Consider the following 26,537-nt stretch of genomic DNA (forward strand, 5'->3'; position numbering starts at 1 on the left):
TAAGGTCACAGAGATTAGATAACGTAGCTGCACAGAAGGCAGTGGTTGCGAGATCAGGTTGCAAGACGAGGGTGACTCGGGGTGTGTGTGTAAACCTTAACTGGGAGCACCTTTACTCCGAGAATGGACTCTTTGTTCTTCCACTGTGATCATTAAAATCTCTTTAAATGGTAAGAAACTATATTTACTTTGTTCTGCTTATCCATGGCCAAAGGGAGGGGGGAAGCCGCTTCCTCAAAGCCTGACATTGCTTTTCTTAGGATGGAAGCACAGAAGGAAAAGCAGCCAATCCTGCGAAATGCCCTTTTGAGTCCCCAATGGGAAAATGACCCCCTGTGGCCCTAAAAAGGGTCAGCTGGGCATCATTGCAGGGACACGACCCATGCTTTGCCCTTTACCTTAAGCTCTTTGCTCAGCTTGTTCAGCTTGCGGAAAAGTGCGAATGCTATGTTCTCCATCACTTCTGTCTTCAGGGTCTTGAAGCTGACTACCTTCCACTCATTCCAGTGGACCTCCCACTCTTTGGTGATCTCCCACACTTGCTGGATGTAATCCAACTCCTGCAGGGGGCGCAGAAGAGAGGTCAGCGACGGCAAGCTCGCCTGCAGGCCTACCCCAGAATTCAGCTTCCTTCTTTCTGGTGGAGGAGGTGGTGGACGGGTCGGTCAAGGCAAGCTCCCTCCCCGCAGAGCCAATCCTACCCTCTCCAGCTTCTGAAGGTCCTTGGAGGCCGGCTGGTCGATCTTAAAGATGCCCAGGTTAGAACGAAGGGTGTTCTCCTCCTCCTTCATCTGGGCCAGCAGTCGCCTCATTTCAGCAATCTGCTCCAGAGCAGCATCGGCCGACAAGGCGCTGGTGAAAGGACCTAGCATGGAAGGAGAGAGAGGAGGAGTCAATAACCCCAAGCCCTTTTCTTCCTCCCTGCCCTCTCTGCTTGGCCATCCAGTTGCATAAGGAGTCTGGAGGAAGGCAATGATAGGTGAAGGCAGCAGTGCTCAGTATAAGGTGAGACAGAGACCTGGTTACAGGTGTGCTAGGATGTCAGTCCCACTGAGGACAGAGGCTTACCCCCGTCATAGAATGAATTGTACACCTGGAAGTTTTGGTGCAATGTGAACAATGGTTTAAATGACACGGTGCTTGGTCTCACGTTTTGAGTTAGCACATGCCCTATGTCTGGATGTTCCAAGATAAGAGAGCAGGTGCACTGGGTTATCACAGCAACACCAGCAAGGTTGAGTGTGCGACTTGATGACTCCTTCGCCTTCCCATTTCGGGAATGCTTTCGTTATGTGAAGTCCTGTCCTGACGCCTGCCCATGTCTCGGTCCTGTTTGCTGTCAGGGTCTGACTCTGAATCTGCGAGAGTCAGGGGAAGAGGCTGCGGGTTTTACACAGCAGCGATAGCTAGCATGGCGACAGTGTTAGTCAATCTCTCTGTACATATGCATCCTTACTTCAAAGACCAGAAGTACTGTATAAAGTCCATAGTAGTGTTTAGCTTTGTCTTATGTCTGGAGACAATAAAGACTTTGTTACTTAGAACTGTATGGGAGAGAAGTTGCTGTTTTTCTTTTTATTATGTATTTTGTGGTTTTATATCTTGATTTTATTCTGTGAACCACCCTGCGACCCCCGGGTATAGGGCAGTACAGTATATAAATTCTAACAACAACAACAACAACAACAACAACAACAACAACAACAACAACAACAACAACAACAACAACAAGGGATTCAGGAAGAAGCCGTTCTGCTGGGAGAAGGAAATCTCTGAAGACTTGGCTGGGACTCTGCATACATCACACGGGTTGAGGAGTGGTGAGCTACCAAACCGAATTCCAACAAGAAGCAACCCCAGGTGTCATCAAGTCCAACCCCTTGCAATGCAGGAAATAAGGAGAGCCCACCACGTTCCAAGGGAGTCCGTTCCACTGTCGAGCGGCTCTTACTGCCCATGTAACTACATTGCACCTTCCTTCTCTGGATTCCTTCCAGGAGGAGAATCTGCATCTCACATACAAACACAACCCCCGCCGGGTCTGTTCGGTCCTTAGCTACTGCGGCTGCCTTTGCAATTGGCTCACAAGATGGCTACTGCCACAGCCAATGGTAAGCCACTTCCTTGCAAAGGCAGCTTCGGTGGCTGGGGACCAGGCAGCGGGCGGGACGGTGCCAGTGGCAACCTTCTCCTTCCTGGAGAACAGTATGAACTTGCTGCACAATAATCCCGAGGGGGTTTACTTCCAAGTAAATGTACAAAGGATCAGACAAGAAGCCTCCCTTGTGGCGTGTGCAGATGGGAGCCAGGAGGCACATTTACCAGACGCAGCCCTGGCTGCGGGCCTCCAGTTAAGAGTTTAAGATGCCTGTAAAAACAGCAGGAGCCAGATTTCCATCGAGCCTGGGCTGCTTTACAGATTCTTCTGAGGCCTTTAAAACAAGCAAAGCCCAGGCTGAGGTTTCACGCAATCGACCAAAGGGGAGGGGGTGGGATTCTTTGCCTTGCAAAGGGAAAGGTGCCCTTGGCTGTAAAAAGACTTGGCCACCGAGGAGGGAAAGAGGGTGGGGGTGGGGGGCAGAGAGAGAGAGAGAGCGCCTGGGCTCCCCCCTGCGGCCATTTACCATTGGCGCCAAAGTCTTGCAGGAGATTCTGGGCCTTCTTCTTGAAGTCGTCTGCACAGTGGATGAGGCCCGTCTTGAACTTCTCCTTGTGCTTCTTCAGCATGGCCTCGCTGTCCAGGATGCACTGCTGGAAGGCCAGCCACTCCGAGTTCAGCTCCCCAAGAAGCTGCAGCACCTGGAAGCGAGAGGGGAGGAAGAGGAGGAGGAAGAAGGAAGAAGAGAACACAGAGGTCAGAGGAAGGGGATCAGAGGCAAGGAGGCACTCCAGAGAAGAGAGAAGCGTGACCTCCCCCCTTCCCCAAACAGCTGCTCCCTTGCTCTGCCTGCCCGCCACCATGCCCGCCACCCTCATCCCAGAGATCAATCAGATTTGTGCCTGGCTCTTGCCCTCAGCAGGGCGCGTAACTTAATTCCGAGAGCGTCTACCTCAGCAAAAAAAGGGAGAATATTACGTTCAGGATCACTTTGGCAGGGAAAGAGGGAGAAGGAGGAGGCCGCCCTCCTCCCATGGCCGCCAGAGAGCCCCTCGCACCTCTTCCTCCACTGCAACCTCGTACTTCTCGAGGATGGCAAACTGCTCGTGGATGGGGGGGATCTGCCCCTCGATCTTGGGCAGCTCGTTCTGGAGGGTCTCGTGCAGCTGCAGGCTCCGGCTGAGCTCCTCCAGGGTCTGCGGAGGACGGCTGACACTGTGCGGGGGGCAAAGGGGGTCCAGTCAGAGGGAGGATCCGGAGGCTGGGGCAGAGAACACTTCCGGGGGGAGGGGAGGGGCGGGCTCGGTACTCACTCGGCGGCGTTGTCCTGGAGGTAGGCATACAGCTCCCTCAGTCGGCTGGTGGCCATCTCATTCAGCAGGTTGGTCAGCTTGTGCTGCCACTCGTTGCAGTGCTGGACCACGGCGGACTTCAGGTGGGAGCAGTCCAGGAGCACAAACTGGATGCTGAGCACCGTCTCCTCCTTCTGGACGTTGTTGGCCACCTCCATGTACCTGCAGGGGCCATACGAGCCCAGTAAGAAAAGCAGGAGGGCTTTGCCTGGAGACCTCAGCCCCATCCTATCCTGCCCCACTCCTTCCAGAGGCTCCAACTTCATGAAAGAGGAACCGCTGCCAGACAACGACACCCCCAGGGAAGCCCTCTGCATGCTGCTGAACTGTGACAATTCCCAGCAGTTATGACGTAAGAACCAACCACCACCACCACAACAACAATTTATTTATACCCCGCCCATCTGGCTGGGTTTCCCCATCCGCTCTGGGCGGCTCCCAACAGAATATTAAAAACACGTTAAAACATCAAACGTTTAAAACATCCCTAAACAGGGCTGCCTTCAGATGTCTTCTAAAAGATAGTTGTTCTATTTCGTTGGCATCTGACGGGAGGGCGTTCCACAGGGCAGGTGCCACTACCAAGAAGGCCTCTGCCTGGTTCCCTATAACCTCATTTCTTGCAGTGAGGGAACTGCCAGAAGGATCTGGGAGCTGGACGTCAGTGTCTGGGCTGAACGATGGGGGTGGAGACACACCTTCAGGTGTACTGGGGGCCAAGGCCATTTAGGGCTTTAAAGGTCAGCACCAACGCTTTGAATTGTGTAGGTCTTCCAGGACTGGTGTTATGTGGTCTTGGCAGCCACTCCCAGCCACCAGTCTAGCTTCCACATTCTGGATTAGTTGCATTTTCCAGGTCACCTTCAAAGGTAGCCCCATGTAGAGTGCATTGCAGTAGTCCAAGCGGGAGATAACCAGAGCATGCACCACTCTGTGTCTGTGGGCAGGGAGGGTCCCATTCGGCGTATCAGATGGAGCTAGCAGACAGCTGCCCTGGACATAGAATTGACCTGTACCTCCATGGACACCTGTGAGTCCAAAATGACTCCCAGGACATAGCGGTTAGAGCGTCAGACTCGGGCCCAGGAGAGGGTCCAGTCCCCACTTGACCATGAAGCTCACTGGATGACATGGGCCAGTTACAGTCTCTCAGCCTCAGCTACCTCACAGGGGTTGCAGGGTTAGGATACAGGGCTACGCTGTCAGGAGTATGGGCAGGAGACAGGCTCTGGGACCTGTAGTGGTTTGCAGGACTGGGGCCTGCCTCAGCTTGTGCTGGAGGAGCAAGGAGTGGTCACTCAGGTGAGGCTTCAGCTTGTGCTGGAGAGGCAAGGAGGGGTCACTCAGGTGAGGCCACTTGATATCTCACTGCACCTGGTGGCAGGAGCTGGGAGGGATAAAAGCTCAGCATTTCCCTTCAGCTCTTGGCCACAGCAACGCTATCCCTGCCTGGTTGCCTCTGGCCTCTTGCTCCTTGGACTCTTGCCTTGCTGACGCCTTGCCCCTCAACCCTTGGACCTTATCCTTGCCGACGCCTTGCTCCTTGACTCCCAGACCATGGCCTCTGCCTTGCTCCTTGACCCTGTAACTGCCTGCTGCTGGACCCTCAGCCCTGCACCTGTTCCTGCTTCTACACCACCATCTTGCCTCTGGTCCTGACGTCCTCAGACAGGGCTTCAACCGCCCGCCGACCGGAACGTGACATACGCCACCTCGCGCTCCTCAGAAAGGTGCGATAGAAATGTAATAACAAATAAAAATAAGAAGGGCCCTGCTGGAGAGGGCCAGTGGCCCACCTAGTCCAGCGTCCTGTTCTCACAGTGGCCAGCCAGATGCCCCAGAGGGAAACCCACAAGCAGAATTCCAATGCAAGACCCGCTCTCCCCTCCTGTGGTTTCCAGCAACTGCTGTTCAGATCCAGTGCTGCCTCCAGCTGTGCAGGCAGAGCGCAGCCACCATGGCTAGAAGCCATCAATAGCAGCCAACATGGACAGTGGTCGGGGATGGTGGAAGGCATAATTCTGTAGTGCCACAGGTTTCCAACGGAGGGGCTGACAACTCAAGGGTAGCTGGAAAGAGAGAAGCGTGGGGCCTTTTGTGCAGACATGTTTTTTGTCCTTCTGTGGATGGCAGGACCCCAGTCAGAGGCGGATGGATCAGACCAAAAGGTCAAAGCAGGAATGGAGGAAGGTGCCCTATTCCTAGTGAGCTAGTTGGGGTCCATCTAGTTTAGTACCAGCTGCGCAATGTCTCCCGGGTTTCAGGCGGACCTCTTTCCCAGTCCTGCCTGGAGATGCCAGGGATTGAATCTGGAACCTTCTGCAGGCAAAGATGGGCTCTCTTTCCCCAAGCTCAGCATCCTGCTTCCCCCCTCAACCAACCAGAGGCCCCGCTGGGAAGCCCACAAGCAGGGCCTGCAGGCAGCTCTCTCCCCTTCCGTCGCACCTCAGCAACTGGTATTCAGAGGAGGTCGGCACGCCGCCCCTGCACTCAAAAGCCCGCCTGCGCTGCAGGAAAAAGGGGCTTTTGCAAAGCTGCTTGACATTCCGATGAAGTTTGCTGAACTCCTGAACAGCAGGTGCTCTGGTGTCACAGTAATGAATCTAACTTACCTAGGCGTAACCTACATAGATTATAGCCAGATTCTTTAATACATCACATCCATCTAATCTGCAATCTCACCTCACCTAGACTCTAAATAGGGTATCATTTGACCCAGATCTAAATATCCCAAGATTAATTCCCTGCTTCACGTTCTCGGCTAGCTAGTTGGAAGAGGCTGGGGGACGGGATGGAATATCTGGACATGCCGGGGGGGGGGGGTGGATTTTAGGCAAAGCATGCATTCACCCTCATGCAAGACTATTCACGTAGAATCACATGATGCATATGCTGTGAAAGGAAGACAGGCCGCTGCCTGGACACACGCAAGGTGCAAAGTGGCCCTCGGACCACGTCCGGCCATGTCCCTGGGATGCGCAATGGGAACAGCCACTTTGGGGAGAGAGAAGCGGATCCCTCCGTGCGATTTGTTAATTGAAACAGAGCTTTCCTTCCTATCTTCCTGACTCATTGAAGCAAGGAAGGCCAGCAGGTGGAGAATTGTTTCGGGCCCCAAGGGATCTTATTAAGTCTTCCTGTTTCATTTATTAATTCCCTGTCAACGGGTCAACGGGAACACAAAGCCAAACTCTATTAACAGGGAGAGCGAGGAAACAAACACAATTGGGGCTCCAAAGAGACAAAGGGGGCAATGGCAGCGCTTGGGGCCTGGCAGAGACGGATCGGGTGGAGGGATCCTTTGCGCCGCTCCCTCATTACGGGGCCCAAATTCACCTCCGTCCCATGCAGGGCCCGTAAATTAGGCGTGTCAGAAGCGCTGAGTCAGTAAAGCACAGCAGGGGAGGGCTGGGGGGGGGGAGAGAGAAAAGAGACTGGAGAGATTTATCCTGCCGCTAGGCCTGGCTCCCCTCAGCCGCTGCCACTTCTCCACAGCCTCGGCCCCCTGGCTTTGCCATCTGTGGGGATAAAACATGGCAGAAGAGGCTCTCCTGGCAGGGACTCATGGTCTGCTGTACTAACTTCCCCATCAAAAGTGTGGTGGGGTTTTATTTTAGGGGGGGGTCGCTCTCTTTCTTTTTTGCTTGTTGCCTTTAATCTGAGAACTCAGCTACTGAAGCACGCTGGAGAACACCGAGGCATCAAAAGCTCGTAAAACATGCTGTAAACGAAAAAGTTCAAAAGGCAAACGGCAGCTGCTTTGAAGAGGCCTCCGCCAGAGCCGCCAGCCCCAGGGACCCCCTTGACCTGGCCATGACACCGGGGCAGTGGAGGACTCCCGCTTTTTTTGCTCCGTCTTCCTTGCTTTTTTGAACCGCAGCAAGCCTCGAACCACCAAGGAGATGGAGGCTGCCTGGCATCCTCTCCCAGCCTCCCATCTCCCTCTCTACAGAGAGGCAAACCCCGGCGGGGGGCGGGGAGCTGAGTCTCTCTCGCTGCCTCCCTCCAAAGCACTCAACATGCTTGTTCAATAAATTATTAAAAGATTAAAGGATCAGGGATGGAATCCTTCCGTTTATCCCTCTCGTGTGTACACACGAACTGCTCTCGGCCAGGATGCCTTCATCTCAGAAGGCCTTGACCGGGTTCGGAGGAGGAAGAAGGAGGCAGGGAGGGAGTCTCACCAGCTTCCCTACCCATGCTGGGGAAAGGACCCGAATGCGAGGGGCCGGAGGAGATGCCTTGCTGTGTCAATCAGAGAAAAAGAAAAGGAAGGTGGCAGGAAGGAAATCAAACTTCTCCAAGTTGTGGAGAGCAGGCAAGCCTCCACATGCATACCAAAGGCAGGGGGCTAAGTAAATAGTCCAAACTCCGTAGGACGAGCTCAACATGTCTCAGACCACCCCTCATCTTTCTTCCCAAGCCCGCCCTCTTCCCTCTTCCGCGGACAACGTTCCCATCCACCCTGCTGAGCAGGCATGTGACCCCTGGGTGATTTATCTTGGACTCCTCTCTCTCTCCTCCACATTGGGTACACAGCCAAGCCATGTCGCTTCCCCCTGTAGCACTGTGAAAATGCAGACCCCCCCCCCTCTCTCAGCCCACTCTGTGAAACTGTGGTGCATGCCTTGGCCATTTCTCGCCTAGACCACAGCAACCTTCCCCTCTCAGTTCTCCCTCTCATTCCCCTTGATCCCCTCACCTCCATCCAATGGTCTGCAGCCAAAGCCACTGGTCTCTGCCATTACTCTGGCCGGACAATGACCCCCCTGAAATCCATACACCCAGGACTGACCCTCCCAATAGGCAGAGTGAGGCAGGCACTTCCATCGGCAATTGCTGGGAGGTGTGGAGGAATGGTACCGCCCCTGCTCCCCCAGCTAGCCTGCTACCTCTGTTGTAGTGGAGGACACCACCACTGCTCCTGTAAGGTTCAGCTTCTAGCTTGGTTGGTTTATGTACATGGAAAGTGGCGGGGGCAGGTAGCATCTTCATATCCTTTGTATTGGACCAGTCCTTCCTGCACCAGCTTCCTGCCCGCTCTCCAAGTCAGCACAAGCACCTTACCCTAACCTTCAAGCCCCTCTGTGACCTCTCACCTCTCTGCTCTCAGATCCCAACTCCCCACACGCCCTGCTTGTGCCCCTCGTCCCGTCAGCCTCCACCATCCAAAGCCCTCCAGCTCTCTCGCTGACTCTTTCAAGCTGCTTCCTGAAACGTCAGCATGACACCCTCATTTCTCTCCCCAAACCCAATTCCCGTTAATCCTTTGGCATAAAGCCCCTCGTTCCCATGCTCTATTGCAGCAAAGCCTGAGCGTGCAAAGCTGAAGCCACATCTTATTTCTCTGCTTACCCCTTCCCCTCCTAGATTCAGAGAGTTGGAAGGGACCTAAGGGTCATCTAGTCCAACCCCCTGCAATGCAGGAATCACGGTCAAAGACTCCCTGACAATTGGCCCTCCAACCTCTGTTTAAAAACCTCCAACAGAGGGTCAATCACCTGGCCAAGGTGTCAAACGGCTCTTGCCATCAGAAAGTTCTTCCTAATGTTTAGCCAGAATCTCCTTCCTTGCTCTGTCTTCTGTGCGACAGCCCTTCAGGAGATGGCTATCAGGTCACCTCTGCATCTTTTCTTCTCCAAGCTAAATATACCCAACCCCCTTAACCATTCCTCCTCTTGTTTCTCCTATGTCAATTTTTAGACTGCAAGCTCTTTGGGGCAGGGACCCTTTTTCCCATTCAGCAAAGCACCAGGCTCACTGATGGTGCTAGGTAACAAATAAAAGTGATGAACAATGAATCATGGAAAGCTCAGTTTCGTGCAGGCCCCCACCCCAATAAGGGCACCAGATGGAATGTGCCTGCCTCCCTGTCCTGAGGAGGGGGCACTCAGGAAGGGCAGAGGCTGTCCGCCCCAGCAAGAAGGTTTTTTACAGCCCCTGAGCCAAGCTGTCTGGCTCCTCTCGCCAGGCCAGCCCCGCTGGGCAGCGTCTCCGAGGGCGGCCTGGGCTTCCAAGCCTATTTGCCGAGTCTCCTGCAGCAGCTGGATCTTGTTTACAAAGCTCTTAATGTGACGTCTCCAGGGGGAGAGCTGTACAAACATCCAACTTGCACTCAGACTCTCTGTATTTCTCTCCCCGGTTTGGGTTTCTTAAAATCACTTTTGACATTTGCATGGAAACAGGTTTTCTTCTTCCTGCTGCTCATTCCCCCCAAAGCCATCGCTCAAGCTGCACTGAATTCCAGCCTCCTCTGGGGAAGGGGAAGGGCAGTTGCTGAGCAGCGCACAGCGGTGTTCGACAAGGGCTTGCAACAGAAAGGGGAAACAGACTGCCCTCCCCGGCTTGGGCAGCGGGGAAAACGCTGCGGGGAGTTCTGATCCGCAAACCTTTGTGTGTACACAGAGGGTAGAACAGCGCCTCCAGGGTGCAACTGCCTTATCTTCACTTGGGGCAGCCCCACCACAAGTTAAAGTCCCGAATGCCAAAGCCCAAAGCTACCCTGTAGGACAGGTTCAAATCCAGCACCATTCCCAGGTAAGAGCTGGGAGAAATGCCCTGCCTGAAGCCCAGGAGATGGCCCAGCGGTCTGACTCATTATAAGGGACCTGCCTATGTTCCCATCATGCAACTTTGTACTACGTCCATCTAGTCCAACCACCAGCAATGAGCAATCTCAACTGAAGCATCCATGACAGACGGCCATCCAACCTCTGCTTAAAAACCTCCAAGGAAGGAGAGTCCATCACCTCCCAAGGGAGTCTGTTCCACTGTCAAAACAGATCTTACTGTCACAAAGTTGGACTCTCCTTCCTTGTAACTTGGAGCCATTGGTTTGAGTCCTGCCCTCCAGAGCAGCAGAAAACAAGCTGGCAGCCCTTAAACTGTTTGAAGACGGCTCTCATATAACTTCTCAGTCTTTTCTCTGGGCTAACCTTCCCCAGTTCCTTCAACTGTTCTTCCTTAAGGCTTGGCTTCCAGTCCCCTGATCATCTTGGTCGCCCTCTTCTGTACCCATTCTAGCTTATCAATATCCTTCTTAAATTGTGGTGCCCAGAACTGGACACAGGACTCCAGGTGAAGCGGTACTATTCCTTCCCTTGACCTGGACACACTACTTCTGTTGATGCAGTCTAGAATAGCATTAGTTTTATTGCTGATGCATCACATTGTTGACTCATGTTCAGCTTATGTTCTACTGAGACCCCAAGTCAAGCCAGGTGTACTACTGACAACTGAGAGATGGCAGGCCCTGAATGAGAAACCTTGGCCCCACATGCCTGCAAGGGCAGATTCCACCTTTCCAGCAGGTGACTGGCGCCTGCTAGTTACACAGACCTCTCAGTGGAGCTCTCATACCTTTGCCTCCTGAATCGCCCCCCCTTCCCCACCCCCCACCTTCTGGTCCCTTTCCTTTCTCCTTAAAAGCACAGCCCTGCCTTTCTTCCACATGGTCTTTCATTGGCAAAGTTCTCTGGAGCAACCACATTTGCACCTGCTACCCGGGTGGCGCTGTGGTCTAAACCACTGAGCCTAGGGCTTGCCGATCAGAAGGTCGGTGGTTCCAACCCCCGCGACGGGGTGAGCTCCCGTTGCTCGGTCCCAGCTCCTGCCAACCTAGCAGTTCGAAAGCACATCAAAGTGCAAGTAGATAAATAGGGACCGCTCCGGTGGGAAGGTAAATGGCGTTTCTGTGCGCTGCTCTGGTTCGCCAGAAGCAGCTTAAGTCATGCTGGCCACATGACCTGGAAGCTGTACGCCAGCTCCCTCGGCCAGTAAAGTGAGATGAGCGTTGCAACCTCAGAGTCGTTCACAACTGGACCTAATGGTCAGGGGTCCCTTTACCTTTATGCCTATGGATCTGCCCAAGTGCCAACTTCTATAGTATTGATCCTGCCTTGCAACCTGGGCTTGTGCCTCTCAAGAGCTGAGAACGAGATCGGGCTGCACTTTCCAGGTGGAAAACTGATGGCGTGATCTTAGTGGCTCACTCAGGGCATGAAGGCAACAATCCTCTCCTCTTGTTGGGCTGCGAGCATTGTTGTTGACCCCCTCACCTCTGAATGTGGGGAGTTCCAAAGAGCCTCTTATAGGTTTCTCCTCAAACCCTCTTACCGAGCAGTGTCTGCATCGAAAGACGACACCAGGGGGTTGAGGTGCCGGTAGCGGTTGATGAAGGCATCCTTGTTGACCTCCCAAATCTCGCGGTACACATCCCAGGTCTTCAGGTACGCCTGGAGGTGTGTCGCGTTGGACTGCATGCCAGTGCTGATCTGCGCCTGGATTTTCTTTATGTCCTCGTCCCGGTCTGGGGGAGGATAAAGAAGAAAAGTCAAATTCTGTGATGCTGTCATGACAGCGACACCAGCAGACTCCACGCCGAGGCCATCAGTTCCTGGAGACGAAGAAACCGGTCCTCCTAGACCAGGCACCTCAGGCAGAATGGAGACGGGCAGGAGGGCCCACGCCATCAAAATTAGCCATGCAGCAGGACCCGGTAGCACCTACCCCAGGACTTCTTAAGGAACTCAAAGGCGACACTGCTGAACCTCTCACAAAATGTACAACTTCTAACTAAAATTGGCCTCCAAACAAGAGGCTTTGAAAGTAGCCAAAGTAGGCTCCTTAAAAAAAAAAGTGATTCAGGATTTACAGTATAGGGTAAATTAGTAGAAAGCATTATCAAATTTATTTATTTATTTAAAATATTTACAAACTGCCTTTCTGAACTATATACACCCAAGGCAGCAAATCATATAGCTTTAAAAAAAGGACAATATGTTATGATATGATTCATAAACTGAAAAGTTTAAAAAATGACAAAAGTAGCAATGCCTTAAAATAGGCTTGGGGTTTTTTAGTTCAAATAAAAACAGTGGGCAGAAGGAACAAGACAGTGGGAGGGAGCATGGGGTGGAGGGAACATTCCATCCCCCCCTCTGAGAATACTAGAACCAACATGGAACCAACATGGATGGGCAGCAGACTCAGGGCAGGCAATAGGAGGGTCCTCCTCCATGCAACACAAGGGAGGAGCCTAATCTGGATCAGGGCCCTGGTGGCAGCAGAGGTGGCAGAGTTAACCCTTTCCTTCTGCACTGTGGTCCCACCCGTCTCCCAGCTGCCCCAGGAGGACAGAAGCTGCACAACTGGTAGGTCACCCTGTCCAGTGGCAAAGGGGGTGCTGAGACACCAGCTCTGCATCGTTTCCCGAATCATCCTCGCCTTCCGTGATACAGTGCTCTGGTGTCTTCCAAGGACTCATAGAATCATAGAGGTGGAAGGGAACCCCAAGGACCATCTAGTCCAACCCCCTGCAATGCAGGAATCACAGCTAAAGAATCCCTGGCAGGTGGCCATCCAACCTCTGCTCAAAAACCTCCAACAAAGGAGGGAGTCCATTCCACTTTTGAACAGCTCTTAACATCAGAAAGCTCTTCCTAATGTTTAATCGCAATGTCATTTCTTGTGATTTGAATCCGTCGAATCATAGAATCTTAGGAGTTGGAAGGGACCCAAGGGTCATCTAGTCCAACCCCAAGCAATGGTTTGGGTTCTACTCTCAAGAGCAGAAGAAAACGAGCTTTTTCCATCTTTTATGTGACAGCCCTTCTGGTATCTTGCTATCATCAATCATCTCTCCTCTAAGCTTCACAAACCACCAGGAAAACAAGCCCTACAGGCTTTCTTTTACAACAACCTTTGCTGAGCTGGTGCCCTCTACTGCTGGGGAGCTGATGGCAGTTGTGATACAAGACATCCAGGGGGCACCAGCTTGGCAAAGGCTGTTTTAGCAGAAGCTGGGAACAATGATCAGGTGCGAGCCAAAGACACCTTCTTCCCCTCACCCCTTTTCCGGCATACGGGGGAAGGCGCCCGGCTCTGCCTGAACCTCCCCGCACAGGTCTTCTATTACTCAAGCGTCACCTAACTACCCAGACTTCCCGCAGAGCTTCCAGGAGATGCAAAACCAGCACCATGAATCACACATGGCGACACAAACAAGCCTAATGTGCGAGCATCTGCGAGGAAGGTGGGGGGGGGGGAAGGTAAGGGAAAGCAGCAGCGGCAGAATAACACCCAAGTCTTCCTGGGACTCAGCCCAGAAAAGAGGCTGAAGGAAGCGGCGGGGAGGGAGGGGGAGAAGAGGAGAAGGAGACAAAAGCCAGGAGGAGGTGAGCCGAAAGCTTGTGTGCGCAGCCGGTTCATACGTGGCTGGAGTTCAGAGTGCACCTCTCTCGCCCTCGCTCTCTCCTTGACTGCAGCCCCTTGCAAATTCCACAGCTCTCCTTTGCTTGCCAGCTGCACTACACAAGGACTGCTAAAGACCCTGTAATGACTCCCGAGCTAACAGGGAGGCCAGCTTGGCTCAGCTGCCTTCCCAGCTCAAAACTAACAAACTCCGCAGCTACTAAAACCCATCCCGCCCCCCACCCCCACAAAATGCACTCCACAAATCACCACTTTGTTTAATAATGCTCTGGGCGTCTCCTAACCCATTATAATGTCCTTCCTTTTAATGCTATTTGCACACCATTCTGTCCTCCCCAATAGCGCTTCTGATGCCCCCCCCCCATTTAAGGCAGAGACCAAGAGGCAAGAGGATTGGTGGAGGGGGTGTGGTGGAGCCAGTGTGGCATGGTGGTTTAGAGTGTTGGCCTAGGACAGGAGTCAGCAAACCTTTTCAGCAGGGGGCCAGTCCACTGTCCCTCAGACCTTGTGGGGGGCCGGACTGTATTTTTTTTTGGGGGGGGGAATTGAACGAATTCCTAAACCCCACAAATCGCCCAGAGATGCATTTTAAATTAAAGGACATTTTCTACTCATGTAAAAAACGCACTGATTCCTGGACTGTCTGCGGGCTGGATTTAGAAGGCGATTGGGCCGGATCCGGTCCCCGGGCCTTAGTTTGCCTCCCGATGGCCTAGGACCTAGGAGACTGGGGTTTGAATCCCAGGACTGTCACCCATTTTGCATCTCCAGGCCCATCAGCTCTTGGGCCTGGCATCTACCATGTTTATGCATATTTTCTGTATACAGAGGGTAAGAAGCATGTCATTATGTACCCCCTTTTCCTGATGATTATGATTGAATTCTGCACCAGCCACAGGCAAAACAGTTGGCTTTATCTGAAAGGTGTTTATCCTTGTGTGTACGAATGTCTCCAAGTGTGATGGGGGAGTTAAAGCCACTTGGAGACACCCAACACCCAAGGCGAGACTGAACCATTGGGGTTTTTTCCCTGAAAGGCTTTCCCCCAGGCTTTTAGATATCATTGTTTTCGCCCTGCTCATCAGCTTATTCAGGTTTTCTACAATTCTCCTGCCTTTAACATGCTTTTATCTGCTTTTATTGGGCAGTCTCCAACTAAGGCGTCTCATCAGTGCAAGGATTTGCATTTATGCAACCCTCTTCTCCGAAATCCCCACCCCCAGAGGAATCACGGAACCCCTGCAAAAGATTTAGGTGGCGTTAAGGAGGGGCAGGTTCCATTGAACAAGCGTAAATCCTTGTGCTGACTAGACACATTACTTGGCATCACACTGGATACAACCCGTTGTTTTTACTCTGTTTTTTAAATCATCTCAGGAACCTGGCTGAAGGGTGGGGCTAAGAATTCCTAAAATAAAGTATGAAATAGGTAACTGAGTAAGATTTTGGAATTGACTTTTCATTCCTGCCTGGGCTCGGAAGCACACAGTCCTGGTGGTGGGCTTTGTTTGATGCAAGCTTTGAATGGGAGAGCCCAGTGCCCTCAGATCTGGCATGGGAGAGGGACAGAAGCCACAAAGAAGGCCTGTCTGTGAAGAACTGACAGTTTGCGCTGCATGGCCTTCAAGCCAAAGTGGCCTCCTTACCCACGAGCATGTAGATGGGGTCCCGGGGAAACTTGCGCCTGACGAGGATGTCTGGGAGGTGGCGGAAGACAGAGATGCTGGTGATCAGGTGGGCGCTGATGTCATTGACCATGCTGGCCAGCTGGGCAAGCGTTGGAGAAAACTCCACCTGCAGAAGCAAAAGGGAACGGGTCAGCAGGAAGGGGGAAGAAGCCCAAAGCAAACTCCCTAGAGAAGAAGCACTCAGCATCACTCCCCACCCCAGAGTCCCAGGCTAGGGTTGGGACCTGAGCAGAAAGAAAATCTCCTGGTAATATTTTTTTTAAAAAAATCAGCAAATGCTTATTTCACCATAATCATCATGTGCAATTCCAAAATGTGACGCAACGGCATCCACACGCATTCTCCCCACCTTGCAATTAATTTCCTACACGGCACTGGGGTTCTGCTTTTCAAAATTAAAATGCGTGAATGGCGAGGTGTGGGGCTTCGGAGCACCTTCCCTGAAGAGCTCAGGGGCAGGCAGAGGTGGAAGGCGGCAAAAGGCTCACCTGAGGGGTCTGGCCTGGATAGTTATCCTGCAGAATCACCTTCACCCTGAAGAGGGGGTTGGGGCTGCTCTTGCCATCGCCGTTAATGGCTTTGGAGAGCTCCATCAGGGACCACTTGACATTGAGGCGCAGGGCGTCTTCCATCATCCTGTCCATCTTCGTGGTGTAGTTGTACCAGTGCTGATGGACCTGGGGGGCAGGAGGAGGGGGAGGGACAAGTGGGGAAATGTTCGCTCTTTCTAGGATCAAGCATGTCGGTTGTGCCCCTGAATCCCTCTGGAAGCAACTTTGCCCAGGGATGCCAAGGACAAGCGGAGCCTGTTAATGAGGGAGCAGCTGGCCCGATGCCCAGGCAGCCCCACCTTCCTCCATAAGCACGCTCAGCACTTCAGCAAAATGTCACGGCCCCTGCTGGGACTGCCATCCCACAACAAAGCTAAGGGAAGCAACAGCGCCACCTGCTGGCAGATACAGGAATCAAACACGCAGTGTGCTTCATTTCCCTTCAGTGTCATTCAGGTTTTTCCAAAGCACTTTGAACGAGGCTGCTTTGCAAAGTAGGAAGGCTGGCCTTCCCGGCCTCCTCACCTCTGTCCCATCGTTCTTAAAGACTTCGTATGTCTGCCGCATGATGTCAATGCACTCTTCGTGGATGGTGACCATTTTCTTCTGCACCCAGGCCCGGTGTTCTTCCTGGTCCTCCTCAAACTCCAGGTCGTTGTAGACCCTTTTGCCAGTGATGCGCACCAGTAAAGCCTCGCTTATCTGCTGGGCCTTGCGGGCGATGGCCAAGGTGGAGGCCTTGTATTCATTCACAATGTTCTGCACCTGTATGGGAAAACCAAAGGGAAGGGGGGGAGGAAGGGACTTAAGTAGGTTCAGGAGGGGAAAGCAGGGCAGACGTAGCGCTGGAAGAGGCACCAAACCCATATGCCTAGTGCGGAGACCAGCCTCCTTGCTGCATTAGGAGAGGCCTGGGGAATTCCTGCTTGAATACCTCCTGGGCAGAGCAGCCCTGGAGCCACGAGGAAAAGAGCAGAAGGGAAATGGGCAACCGCACACTGCAGGACTGCCAGGTGGGGGTTTCCGCAGGGATTTTGCCAAGAGGGGGAGAAATTAAAACATTTGAAGCCTTTTTACTCACAAGAATAGTGCCTGTACGTTTGGCCTCCTATCACCTAGGTTCTATAGATGCTAAACATGCATTTAAAATAATAGTAATAATAATATAAACAGTAGGAAGATGGAAAGGTGGGTATCTGGGGGCTATGGCTCATCTGGGGAGAAAGGACTTGTCCCCCTTTGTCATCATCCCCTGCCTGCAGATGATAATGATGATGATTAATTGAATTTATATACTACCCTATACCTGGGGGGGTCTCAGGGCAGTTCACAGAATAAAATCCATATCTAAAACCACAAAATACAAAATAAAAATAAAAACAACAACCCACTTCCACTTGTGCCCTGCCTAGAAAGCATGGGTCTTATCCCCTTGCCCCGCTCCTTTCCAAAGGAAACCCCATTCTTTAGCTATAGATTGGAACAAACGGCAATCTGGGGGGAACTTGAATTGCCATTTGCTCCAACTGAGCTGCGAAGAGCCAGTTTTCACCGGAGGAAAGCGGCGGAACAAGAGGAAGTGTAGATAAGCCCCCATTCAAAAAGTAGGTGCTTGCGTGGAACAGTAAGTGGTGTGGAGGGCAGACAAGTCCTAAGGCAGAACAAACCTTTTGGATAAAGGAAAGCCTGTCCAGAACGTCCCTAGAACACTAGGGATCTGAGCACAATTTTCAAAGAAGCCCAGAGTACATGTAAGGTGCACAGATTTGGGGCGGGGGGAATGTCACCTCTGCCAGCGGGCAAGCAGTTGCTGAATCAAGCCTTGAAGTGGGCATTCCATTCCCCCCCGCCGCCCCGTCCCACAGAGGTCTGGGAAGGGAGTAACAGATGCCTCCAGCGGCCTGCAGGGTCCCCAGCACCCCAGGGCAGAAAGCAGCCTGACCTTGCTGGCATGCAGCCGGCATTCTGATATAAAGACGGTGCTTGCTCCTTTGAGGGACCAGTGCAGCTTCTTCAGGCCAGGCTGGATCTTCCTGTCCAGATAGCGAATGCGCTCCCGGAAGAGGCCCCTCTCCTCTGCGGACAGCATGCTGATGATCCTGAGCACCAGGGGCGGCAGGGGGAGATGGATGAGACCCAGCAACAGAACCAGCACTTCCTTCCCCACCAAGCCAGCCAAAACGTTGCAAAGTCCGAAGTCTTACGGCCAATTTCCCACTATATCCAACCTACAAGCAGGAGCATGAAGACAGAAGACCTTCCCAATTGTTGCTTTTCAGAACCAATGTTATTCAGATATAGACTGCCCTTAAACATGGCTGTTCCACATAGCCATCACAGCTAACAGCGCTTTGACTGCTCCATGAATTCATCTAATTCCTTTTTAAAACTGTCTGACCTGGTGGCCATCGCTACCTAATGAGAATTGGCAATCTAAACCTTTCCTTTACCTTTTACCTTTTACTCATAGTCTTCGCTAAGTAGAATTGCACACACAGTTTCAGTCCCTATTTAGGGCAAACTGTCATTTATTCTTGTCTGCGCTGGTGATTGTTAATAGAGAATGAGGAGGTGGTCTTTATCCCAGACTAATTAACCTGGGGGATTCGCGGGTGCGATTCTCCCCTGTGTGTATCTTAAAAGCCTCTTGCGTCTGAATGCTGATCCAAATAAAAGCCTGGCACACAGGATGGTCTCAGGCAGCCTTCCCTGAGCTAACCGGGAGGGTTTGATGAGAAAGAGGGATTGAATGCTGCCCATTTCTCTCCCGCGGCACCAGCTTGGTCTCCAATTAATTCCCAAGTGGGGGAAAAGCTAGCACAAAAGAAATGCTTACACTTGTGTCATGATAAAAATACAGCTGCCAAGACAAAGCTCGTTTCAAACAACACTTTCTCTGCAGAGAAACGCCTCTGTGTCACACTTCAAAAAGGAGACTGTGGCAAAGCAAAGGGGGGGGGAGAGAGAAAGCCCCCTCCTTGCCCAACGCACCTTCCTTCGGAAATCTGAGTCAGGAAGCAAACCGCTCTTCTGATCACCTTATGAACGTGGCGACGCCATAATATGGAAGCGAGGCTGATGCCACAGGAACCTCCTGATGAACCTCACCCACCCCTTGGAGCATGTGGTAGTTTGGTTGGCAGGGGGAACTGCACCCTCCTGCGGCAGGAGAGGCAACAGCAGCAACACTGGGGTTCAGGATGGGGGGGGGGACGGAAGCATTGCTTCCGTACGTTGCCAACACAGCATCCCTTGGACCATCATGAGCCAGGCAAGGAGGAGAAGGACGGTGGGATGTCCTCCCTCCAAGGAAACAGAAGCAGGAAGACCTGGGCGTTTTCCATTGCCCGGGTGGGAGAGCTCACCCCCAGGCCTCCCCCCAATGACTTTTCTGTGTGCCTCATGTTTGTTCCTCCCTAAAGAGAATGGTCCAGCCAGGCCACTGTTGCAGACCAAGGGCTTCAGAGGGAGCATGAACTGGGAGCGGGGAGGCTTTTCCCATGAGGATGAAGCCCCCAAGTCTGTTTTGCATAGCCCTGTCTACAAAAGCAAGTGGAATATAAAACCCATATACGGCTACCATCCTCCACTGAAGGAGGAGGGTTCCGTTAGTGAGACGAGAGGAGGTGCTATGAATGGACCACAGGGTCAGCTCTGGCCTTTGAGGTCAAAGCATCTAGGGCCCAGAGCCCCCTCTCCCCCGCCCTGCAATCCAGACACCTGGAAACATTTCCACGAAAGAAAGGAACGCTGCCATCTTTGCACTGTGCCAGACCCTTTACAAATCATAATACTCAAATCCTTTCCAAAGCAATGAGAGGGGGGGCATTCAGATGAGCGTGGGAGGAGCGGCTAAAAGGTGCCTCTGGTTGTTAACTGCCATCCAGCCACGTGTTAACCAGAGATTCAAAGAAGCAGCTGCCTTCTGTCCTAAGCGGCAGGCAGGGAGGACAAATTAGCCTTTGCTGGCTGTAAGGCGAGAGGCACCAGAATTTGTGAAATTCACTTGTTCTATTCCACAGAACTGTAGAATTGGAAGGGGGGGTGCAAGGGGTCATTTAGTCCAAATGCAGGCATCGCAGCTAAAGAATCTGCGAATGATGAGGGCGGAAGCTAGCAATCGCCCTCCCGAAATGGGCAGCGTACCTGTTATAGTCTCGTGCCACCAGCAGCAGGTTCTCCCTCAGGTTGCGCAGGTCCTCCTTCCTCTCGTAAACCTCGACCACATAGTGGGGGATCTCAAAGAGCACCCTTTCCCAGTAGTGGATTTCCACAAATAACTTCAGCAAATGCCTGGAAGGAGAAGGGACAGAGGCACAAGGGGGTGGGAGGGGCGTCCAGCCTCCCAGCACACGCCCAGGCTCCACGGTGCAAGGTTCCCACCGCCGCCAATCGGCTCGCTCACTTGTCAAAATTGATGTCCAGCATCCCGGGCTTCTCCGTGCTCAAGATGAGGAGAGGGGTGTCCAGGCGCTTCAGGCTGTCCTTGTCGAGGGTCAGGGTCCATTCGTGGAAGGTCTTCCGCTCAATCTCGTCCATGGCCTGGACGAGCAGCTGATAGGTCTGGAAGCTCTCTTCTCCGGTCCCAATGTGGGGGATGAAGTGGGCCTTGGTGAGACACTGCCAAGGAGGAGAGGAGAGGGCCCTGCTCAGGAGCCACGCAAGGCGGCTCCCGGGAGGGAACGGACACACCGCTCGTCCTTGCACAGATGGCCAGCGAGGTGTGCAAGGTGAGGGACAGCTAAACTTCTCACGAACTGAAGATGCAGGTCCAGGGATTTGCCCATCCACTTTGAGCAGCAGTAAGCAGAACCCAGCTGAATCAGGCCAACACCCTAGTCCAGCATCCCATTCTCATGGGGGCCCAAAATGTGTCTGTAGGAAACTGGCAAGTGGGACCAGAACACAACAGCGCTCTCCCTACATGTAATCCCCAGCAACTGACTGGCATTCAGAGGTATATCGCCTCCGACAGCTAAGACAGGACATAGCCACCCTGGCTAGTAGTCGCCAATAGCCTTATCCTCCGTGAATTTGTCTAACCCCCTTTTAAAGCCATTCTAGCTCGTGGCCATCACTGCCTCCTGTGGGAGGGAGTTCCACAGTTTAACTGTGCACTAAGCGAAGAAGCATCTGGGGCACAGAGTCTTTTCCATCACCCGAGAGGCCGTCAGGGACCGATGCTCTGCCACCCCCCCGTTCACTTAAAATGTTCTGGCAGGTCCATGTTCTCCTAAGCACAGAAATACGATAAGTTGGCCAACCACCATTTCCCGCCACAGTAAAAACGCAGCGTCCGGGTTCTCTACCTGTAGTCAGGCTCCCCTCTTGCACTGAAAGAGTGTGTGTGACTATGCCTAACCGAAAAAGGGGTAATATTAACTTAATTATCACAGCACACGCCCTAGTCTTTGCAAGTCGGAAAGAAGGAATACTAGCGGAGCAGCTGATGATTTTGAGGCTCACCTGCTTTTCACGCTCCCCCCCTTTCCTTCCTCCCCCAGGATCCATCCCCCAGTCTTGAGCTCAGCTAGAACATTAGTTCGCTACTTGGGTCAACGGTGGGCACAAGCGAAATGGGAAAATAAAATCCTGGTTGCCCATTAAACTCTTTCCGGTGGGTGTACTAAAGAAAACAACATATGTCACCTAGAAAAATTGGGCCAATTATTAGTGCCAAAATAAAAAATATAAAAAGCTTTTAAGAAGCTTTTGTCATTAGCAAAGCTGAATCAGGCACCACTTGTTGGTTTCCCCAGCGTGATGGTCTCCCAGCCAACGCTCAGGAAACGATGCCGTGGGCCAGGGTGCCAACGCCAATGGCCTTCAACGAGGACCCAGCAGAGAAGGGGACGGCTTGGCCTGCTTCCAAACTGGACACTGACTGTGGAATAGCCACACTTCGTTCACTCAAAGGGCATTTGCACAGCGCTGCAAACAAAAATCCCCCTCTTGCACTTCCCCTGCGCAGTGCTAATAAAATCCAACTTATTTTTTTAAACTCAGCTGCACAATTTCCCCAGGTGTAGATGACCTACTGTGCTGTTATTCTGGCTGTTAATGGCATGTATAGATTGCCGTAGCCATTTCCTTCTCTATAGCCCCAGTTCTCTAGGAATCAACTCTATCACTTTAAGCCTTCGCTAACAGCATTAGCTTTATATCCATTTTTTCTTTCTCCCCAATCCTAAAAAGCAGCAGAGTAGGGGTTAGGAGTGCAGCAAAGTGGCAAGTATTGAACCCTTTCCCCATATGCAACAGACCCCAAAGGATCACGGCACCGGGGGTGGGGTTTCAATCCATGCCCTACTGAGTTGTTCCCCAAAGCTACTTACTCCCCTGGCTAAAATACAGTAACCATAAGTGCCAACTCCCTAGGGCCCTGAGAAGAAGAAGAAGAAGAAGAAGAAGAAGAAGAAGAAGAAGAAGAAGAAGAAGAAGAAGAAGAAGAAGAAGAAGAAGAAGAAGAAGAGTAGTAGTTTGGATTTGATATCCCGCTTTATCACTACCCGAAGGAGTCTCAAAGCGGCTAACAATCTCCTTTCCCTTCCTCCCCCACAACAAACACTCTGTGAGGTGGGTGGGCCTGAGAGACTTCAAAGAAGTGTGACTAGCCCAAGGTCACCCAGCAGCTGCATGTGGAGGAGCGGAGACGTGAACCCAGCTCCCCAGATTACGAGTCTACCGCTCTTAACCACTACACCACACTGTCTCTCTGAGTGCCCAAGCACCCATAAAATTCCCCACGGGGGGGCCATGCACCCACAAATTTCAGTGCCAGGGCCACACATGCTGCATGGCACCCACGGCCCCGGGAACCCACGTTCATGGGGCCAAGTTGGCACTCCTAGCGGGAACAAAACCTGTTATGGAAGAATGTGTCTTCTTCTCCCCATAGTTCCTTAAAACAAGGGGACCCCATGACTGCCCCGATCTCCCTACCCAAGGACAATGGCGCTCCTTTATCAAAGGCGGTTCATTCTCTGAGCTAGAATGTTCTGTCCAGACTTGGCAAGCCTCACCGCAAAAGCAGCAGCTTCGTTCCAGTCATGTGTGAATAGATCCCTACCTGTCAGCAGCTGGGAAATCCCATGCTAAACACTACTGCAAGGGGAGCTGCATGATCAGAAGGAATCAGATCCAAAACATATGTGTTGACGCACACATATTCCCCCGGGACACTGTCTACCAAAAAGCATGTTCCAAACCCCTCATTTCTGAACTTTGCTTTTTCGTTTGAATGTACAGAGCCAGGAAAGTATTCCCTGGGCGCAAGCGACTGGGTAAATTCCAGTAGCAGCAGCGGAGGTCGAAAAAATGTGCAGCACAGAGGAAGACAGAAAACAGGCAAAGAGGAACAGGAGTAAGTATTGAGGTCAAGCAAGGAAGAAGTGGGGGCATCCAGGTGGGCTCAAGGGGTTCTCCATCAGGAGGGCTGGTGAAGATCAGAACAGGAAAGGGTTATAGGTGTTTTCTGGACAACCACAAGTGGACACAATGAGGCCGGTGGAAACCCATAATAGGACCTTCTCAACAGTGGCCCCACAGCAGTGAAACTTCATCCCTTCAGAGATTCAGCAGGCTTCATCTGAACTTTCAGCTGCACAGAAGGGAAAGCCACTTGATAATTGGGGTTGTGGGCTTTCATGACAGTCCCGGCATTTTCAGGGCGGTTGGAGACTATGAATTCCTACTCCTGTGACTGTTTTCTAATTTTGAATTGTAAATTGTTGCAACCTGTCCTGGGACCTGCTGGTAATAAATTTAATAATAACAGGTATTATGATTTGGAGTCATAAATCAGGGCTGGTATATTGGGGTCTGGTGGAGTTCATTGTTATAGGCGTTGGCACAGTCATGCTTTATATGCTTTATGTGGTATCTTGTACAGGTTTTTTAAATCCTATTTTATATATTGTAAACTGCTTTGTGACACCTTTTCTCAAAAAGAGGATCAAGGGTTATATTCAACTGGTTTTTACTCAGAGCTGGCCCACTGAAATTAGTGGTCATGGCTAACTATGGACCATTAATTTCAGTCGGTCTACCCTGAGCAAAAGTTAGTTGAATGCAACCCTGCAAGTCCAATCAATCAATCCAAGAGCCCATCAGGGGCCAGGGATTTCCTGCAAAATGGCAGGGGAAGGTGGGCTGAGTTCAGAAGGAACTCAGCTTCCAGACTGGCCCAGTTGCTTGAAGTATCTGCTTCCACACCCACGGTCCTGAGTTCTAATTCTGCAGCACCCAGTCAGGAGGGCCGGAAACTCACCTTGTGAAAAGAAGACCGCAAGGAACCCGTGGGTTGCCAGCTCCGGGCCACGTGGAGGGTGGGAGCGAGGGAAACGGGCACTGTAGGCATGTGCATTCAACTGCCGAATGGCACCCGCATCACCCCAGAGATTGCAGCCCCAGAGGTGGCTCCGCTTTTTCCTTGCTTGACCTCAGCAGGTTTCTAGACAGCCTTCCCCAGCCTGGTGCCCTCCAGATGTTTTGGACTACAACTTCCACCACACAACCTGTGTTGGCCGGGGCTGACAGGGGTTGTGGTCCAAAACATCTGGAGGGCAGCTGGCTGGGGAGAGCTGCTCTAGAACTGAGTGAAAGAGAAAGAGAGACAGGAATCAGTAAGGGCTCCCAAAGCAAACTCTGCTTCCCAGCCTTGCTAGACCTCCCATATTCTGCCGCCAAACTTATTGGTTATTCACCCATCCCGCTGTGCTTCTTCCCTCCCACCCAGGCCACAAACGCCCCCACCCGTGTCCCTTTGTCATTGTGCCCAGTTGCTGCCTGATGACCCCCATCTCAGCTTGCAACTTGGCCCGCAGCACTTGAGAAATCAGGCGATCCCAGTGGGAAGCCTTGAGCCCTGGGCGTCCGTAGGCTTCTTGCCACACAGCATAGCAAAACCCTTTGCATCCCACACACCCTGGGCCTGAGAAACGCTGAGAAGGAGAGAGAGAGAAAGAGAAAGAGAGAGGAGGGGAGAATATGAAACTGCCTGTTTCCTCTGCCTGCCAAGAGCAGCGTTCAGGGACTGGCACACCTCGCCATTACACAACAAACATCAGAAGCAGGGCAGGGGAGCACCGGGGTCCAGGCGTTTGCCAGCTAATATCAACATAAAGGGAAGGCTCCTGGCAGGGGAGAAGCCGATTTTGGACAGGGAGGTTCAGAAGGGAGCTGATCCACAGGCACTTTTCCTTTTTACATCCTAACGCGGATTTTGGCAATTTCAATTTTCAAGTGTGCACAGAGCGAAGAGCCGGGGGGGGGGGGAGGTTTGATTGATGGTGGAAAAGCCGTTTTGTTTCTACCCAACGTATAATTAAACCTGTCAGATGGAACTCGGAGACGGAGGATGTTATTGAGGTAAATAGCTGAGAAATAGACAAAAAAAAATTGATGAGGTTGCTTGATGAATAAAGAACAGCCGCCGCGACCATGCCAAGGGCCCGTTGTTTTGCTGACCTGCAGATAGTTGCCCCCGCCAAAAAATAATCTTAGAAGGGCTGGAGAGGAATACCGTCCCACCCTCTGCCCAAGCAAAACAAGACTAATGTGAAGGAGACGTGCATTACTGTAGGACAGGACTGTCTCTAAATCACTGAGCATTGTTTCACCAGTGCAGGGCAGAATACCAAGGTGGATCTCCTGTGGTCCACCTTACGGCTATACTGTATTGCCCTGGCTCCACCCAACAAAGCCAAGAGCCAGGGGGAGGGCTAGCCTCCGCCAGGTCTGAACCTTGCCTAGTACCCTGGGCCAGGGGAAAGGAGCAAAATGGTAGAGGAAAAAGAGCAAATCTAACCTAACAGGAACAGGAGAATGAATCACAACCGCGGGAGCAAAAGCTGTGACTCCTGCACTGCAGGGCCCTGTGGCTCCCTTCCAACCATGCAGTTCTATATCAACAGTTCTGACCGAGGCAAAGCAGGAAAAGGAAGCGACCAGCATGTCTGATACAATCCTGGTGGGCCTGGAGACAGTATGCTAATCCACTCCTGTCCCGCTGACTCCTGCTCACACGGAACAGAACAGGATGCGCAGCACGCAAAGCCAAGTCCACTACCTGCTCCTCAGCCGCTGACGCCCGAGGCGGAAGTTTCACTCTGCCTAATGTTGGGACCGGCCCTGCTGGCCACTGTGGTCTATTGCAGTCCTTAGAGCAAGAGCCTTACATTCATGGGTTTCTCAATGCGCCGTCGCAGAGCGCGCATCCAGTGCACCAGGCCCGAGTAATGGCACATGTGTGGCGGCAGGAAAGGGGTCCTCTTGCTCAGCTCCTTGTTGACCAGGGAAAGCTCTCTGTTGAATAGCATGAAGATGTCAACCGTCTTCTTGTCGAAGGTGCGCTTAATGGCCTGGGACAGAGAAAAGAGGCCTGGTGGGATGCCCTTTCCACAATGAGAAGCCATCGACCCTCGCCCCATAGCTGCCAAGTCTCCCATTTTCCCCGGGAAACCCCCGTTTTTACTTACCTTTTCCCGGTGGTCCCCCGTATCACTTCGTCTCCCGTTTTTCTCCGTTATTTTCTCCTGCCGGCGGCCATTTTTTTTTCTGATTTGCCCTTCTATGGGCACAAAAAATGGCCGCCGGCGGCTTCAAAAGTCGCATCTACGCATGACCGGAAGTGCGT

General features: G+C 52.3%; 1 protein-coding gene across 2 annotated transcripts in view; it reads right to left on the minus strand.

Annotated features, from left to right (window-relative positions):
• The window catches only part of DNAH2 (dynein axonemal heavy chain 2), a 149,577-nt gene that overhangs the window by 78,988 nt on the left and 44,052 nt on the right, over nucleotides 1-26,537 (minus strand). For both annotated transcript variants that reach the window (XM_060281903.2, XM_035134845.3), the window contains exons 13-25: nucleotides 26,080-26,262; nucleotides 20,307-20,521; nucleotides 20,048-20,194; nucleotides 17,844-18,000; nucleotides 16,427-16,666; nucleotides 15,839-16,027; nucleotides 15,309-15,456; nucleotides 11,566-11,758; nucleotides 3,412-3,612; nucleotides 3,157-3,313; nucleotides 2,625-2,799; nucleotides 702-865; nucleotides 399-560 (exon numbers count right to left, since the gene is read on the minus strand). In XM_060281903.2, coding sequence (XP_060137886.2) covers nucleotides 399-560; nucleotides 702-865; nucleotides 2,625-2,799; nucleotides 3,157-3,313; nucleotides 3,412-3,612; nucleotides 11,566-11,758; nucleotides 15,309-15,456; nucleotides 15,839-16,027; nucleotides 16,427-16,666; nucleotides 17,844-18,000; nucleotides 20,048-20,194; nucleotides 20,307-20,521; nucleotides 26,080-26,262 — 2,331 coding nt within the window. The remainder of the gene's footprint in view (nucleotides 1-398; nucleotides 561-701; nucleotides 866-2,624; nucleotides 2,800-3,156; nucleotides 3,314-3,411; nucleotides 3,613-11,565; nucleotides 11,759-15,308; nucleotides 15,457-15,838; nucleotides 16,028-16,426; nucleotides 16,667-17,843; nucleotides 18,001-20,047; nucleotides 20,195-20,306; nucleotides 20,522-26,079; nucleotides 26,263-26,537) is intronic.

Source organism: Zootoca vivipara, chromosome 12 (assembly GCF_965207765.1).
Source record: "Zootoca vivipara chromosome 12, rZooViv2.hap1.1, whole genome shotgun sequence".
NCBI classification, from domain to species: Eukaryota; Metazoa; Chordata; class Lepidosauria; order Squamata; family Lacertidae; genus Zootoca; species Zootoca vivipara.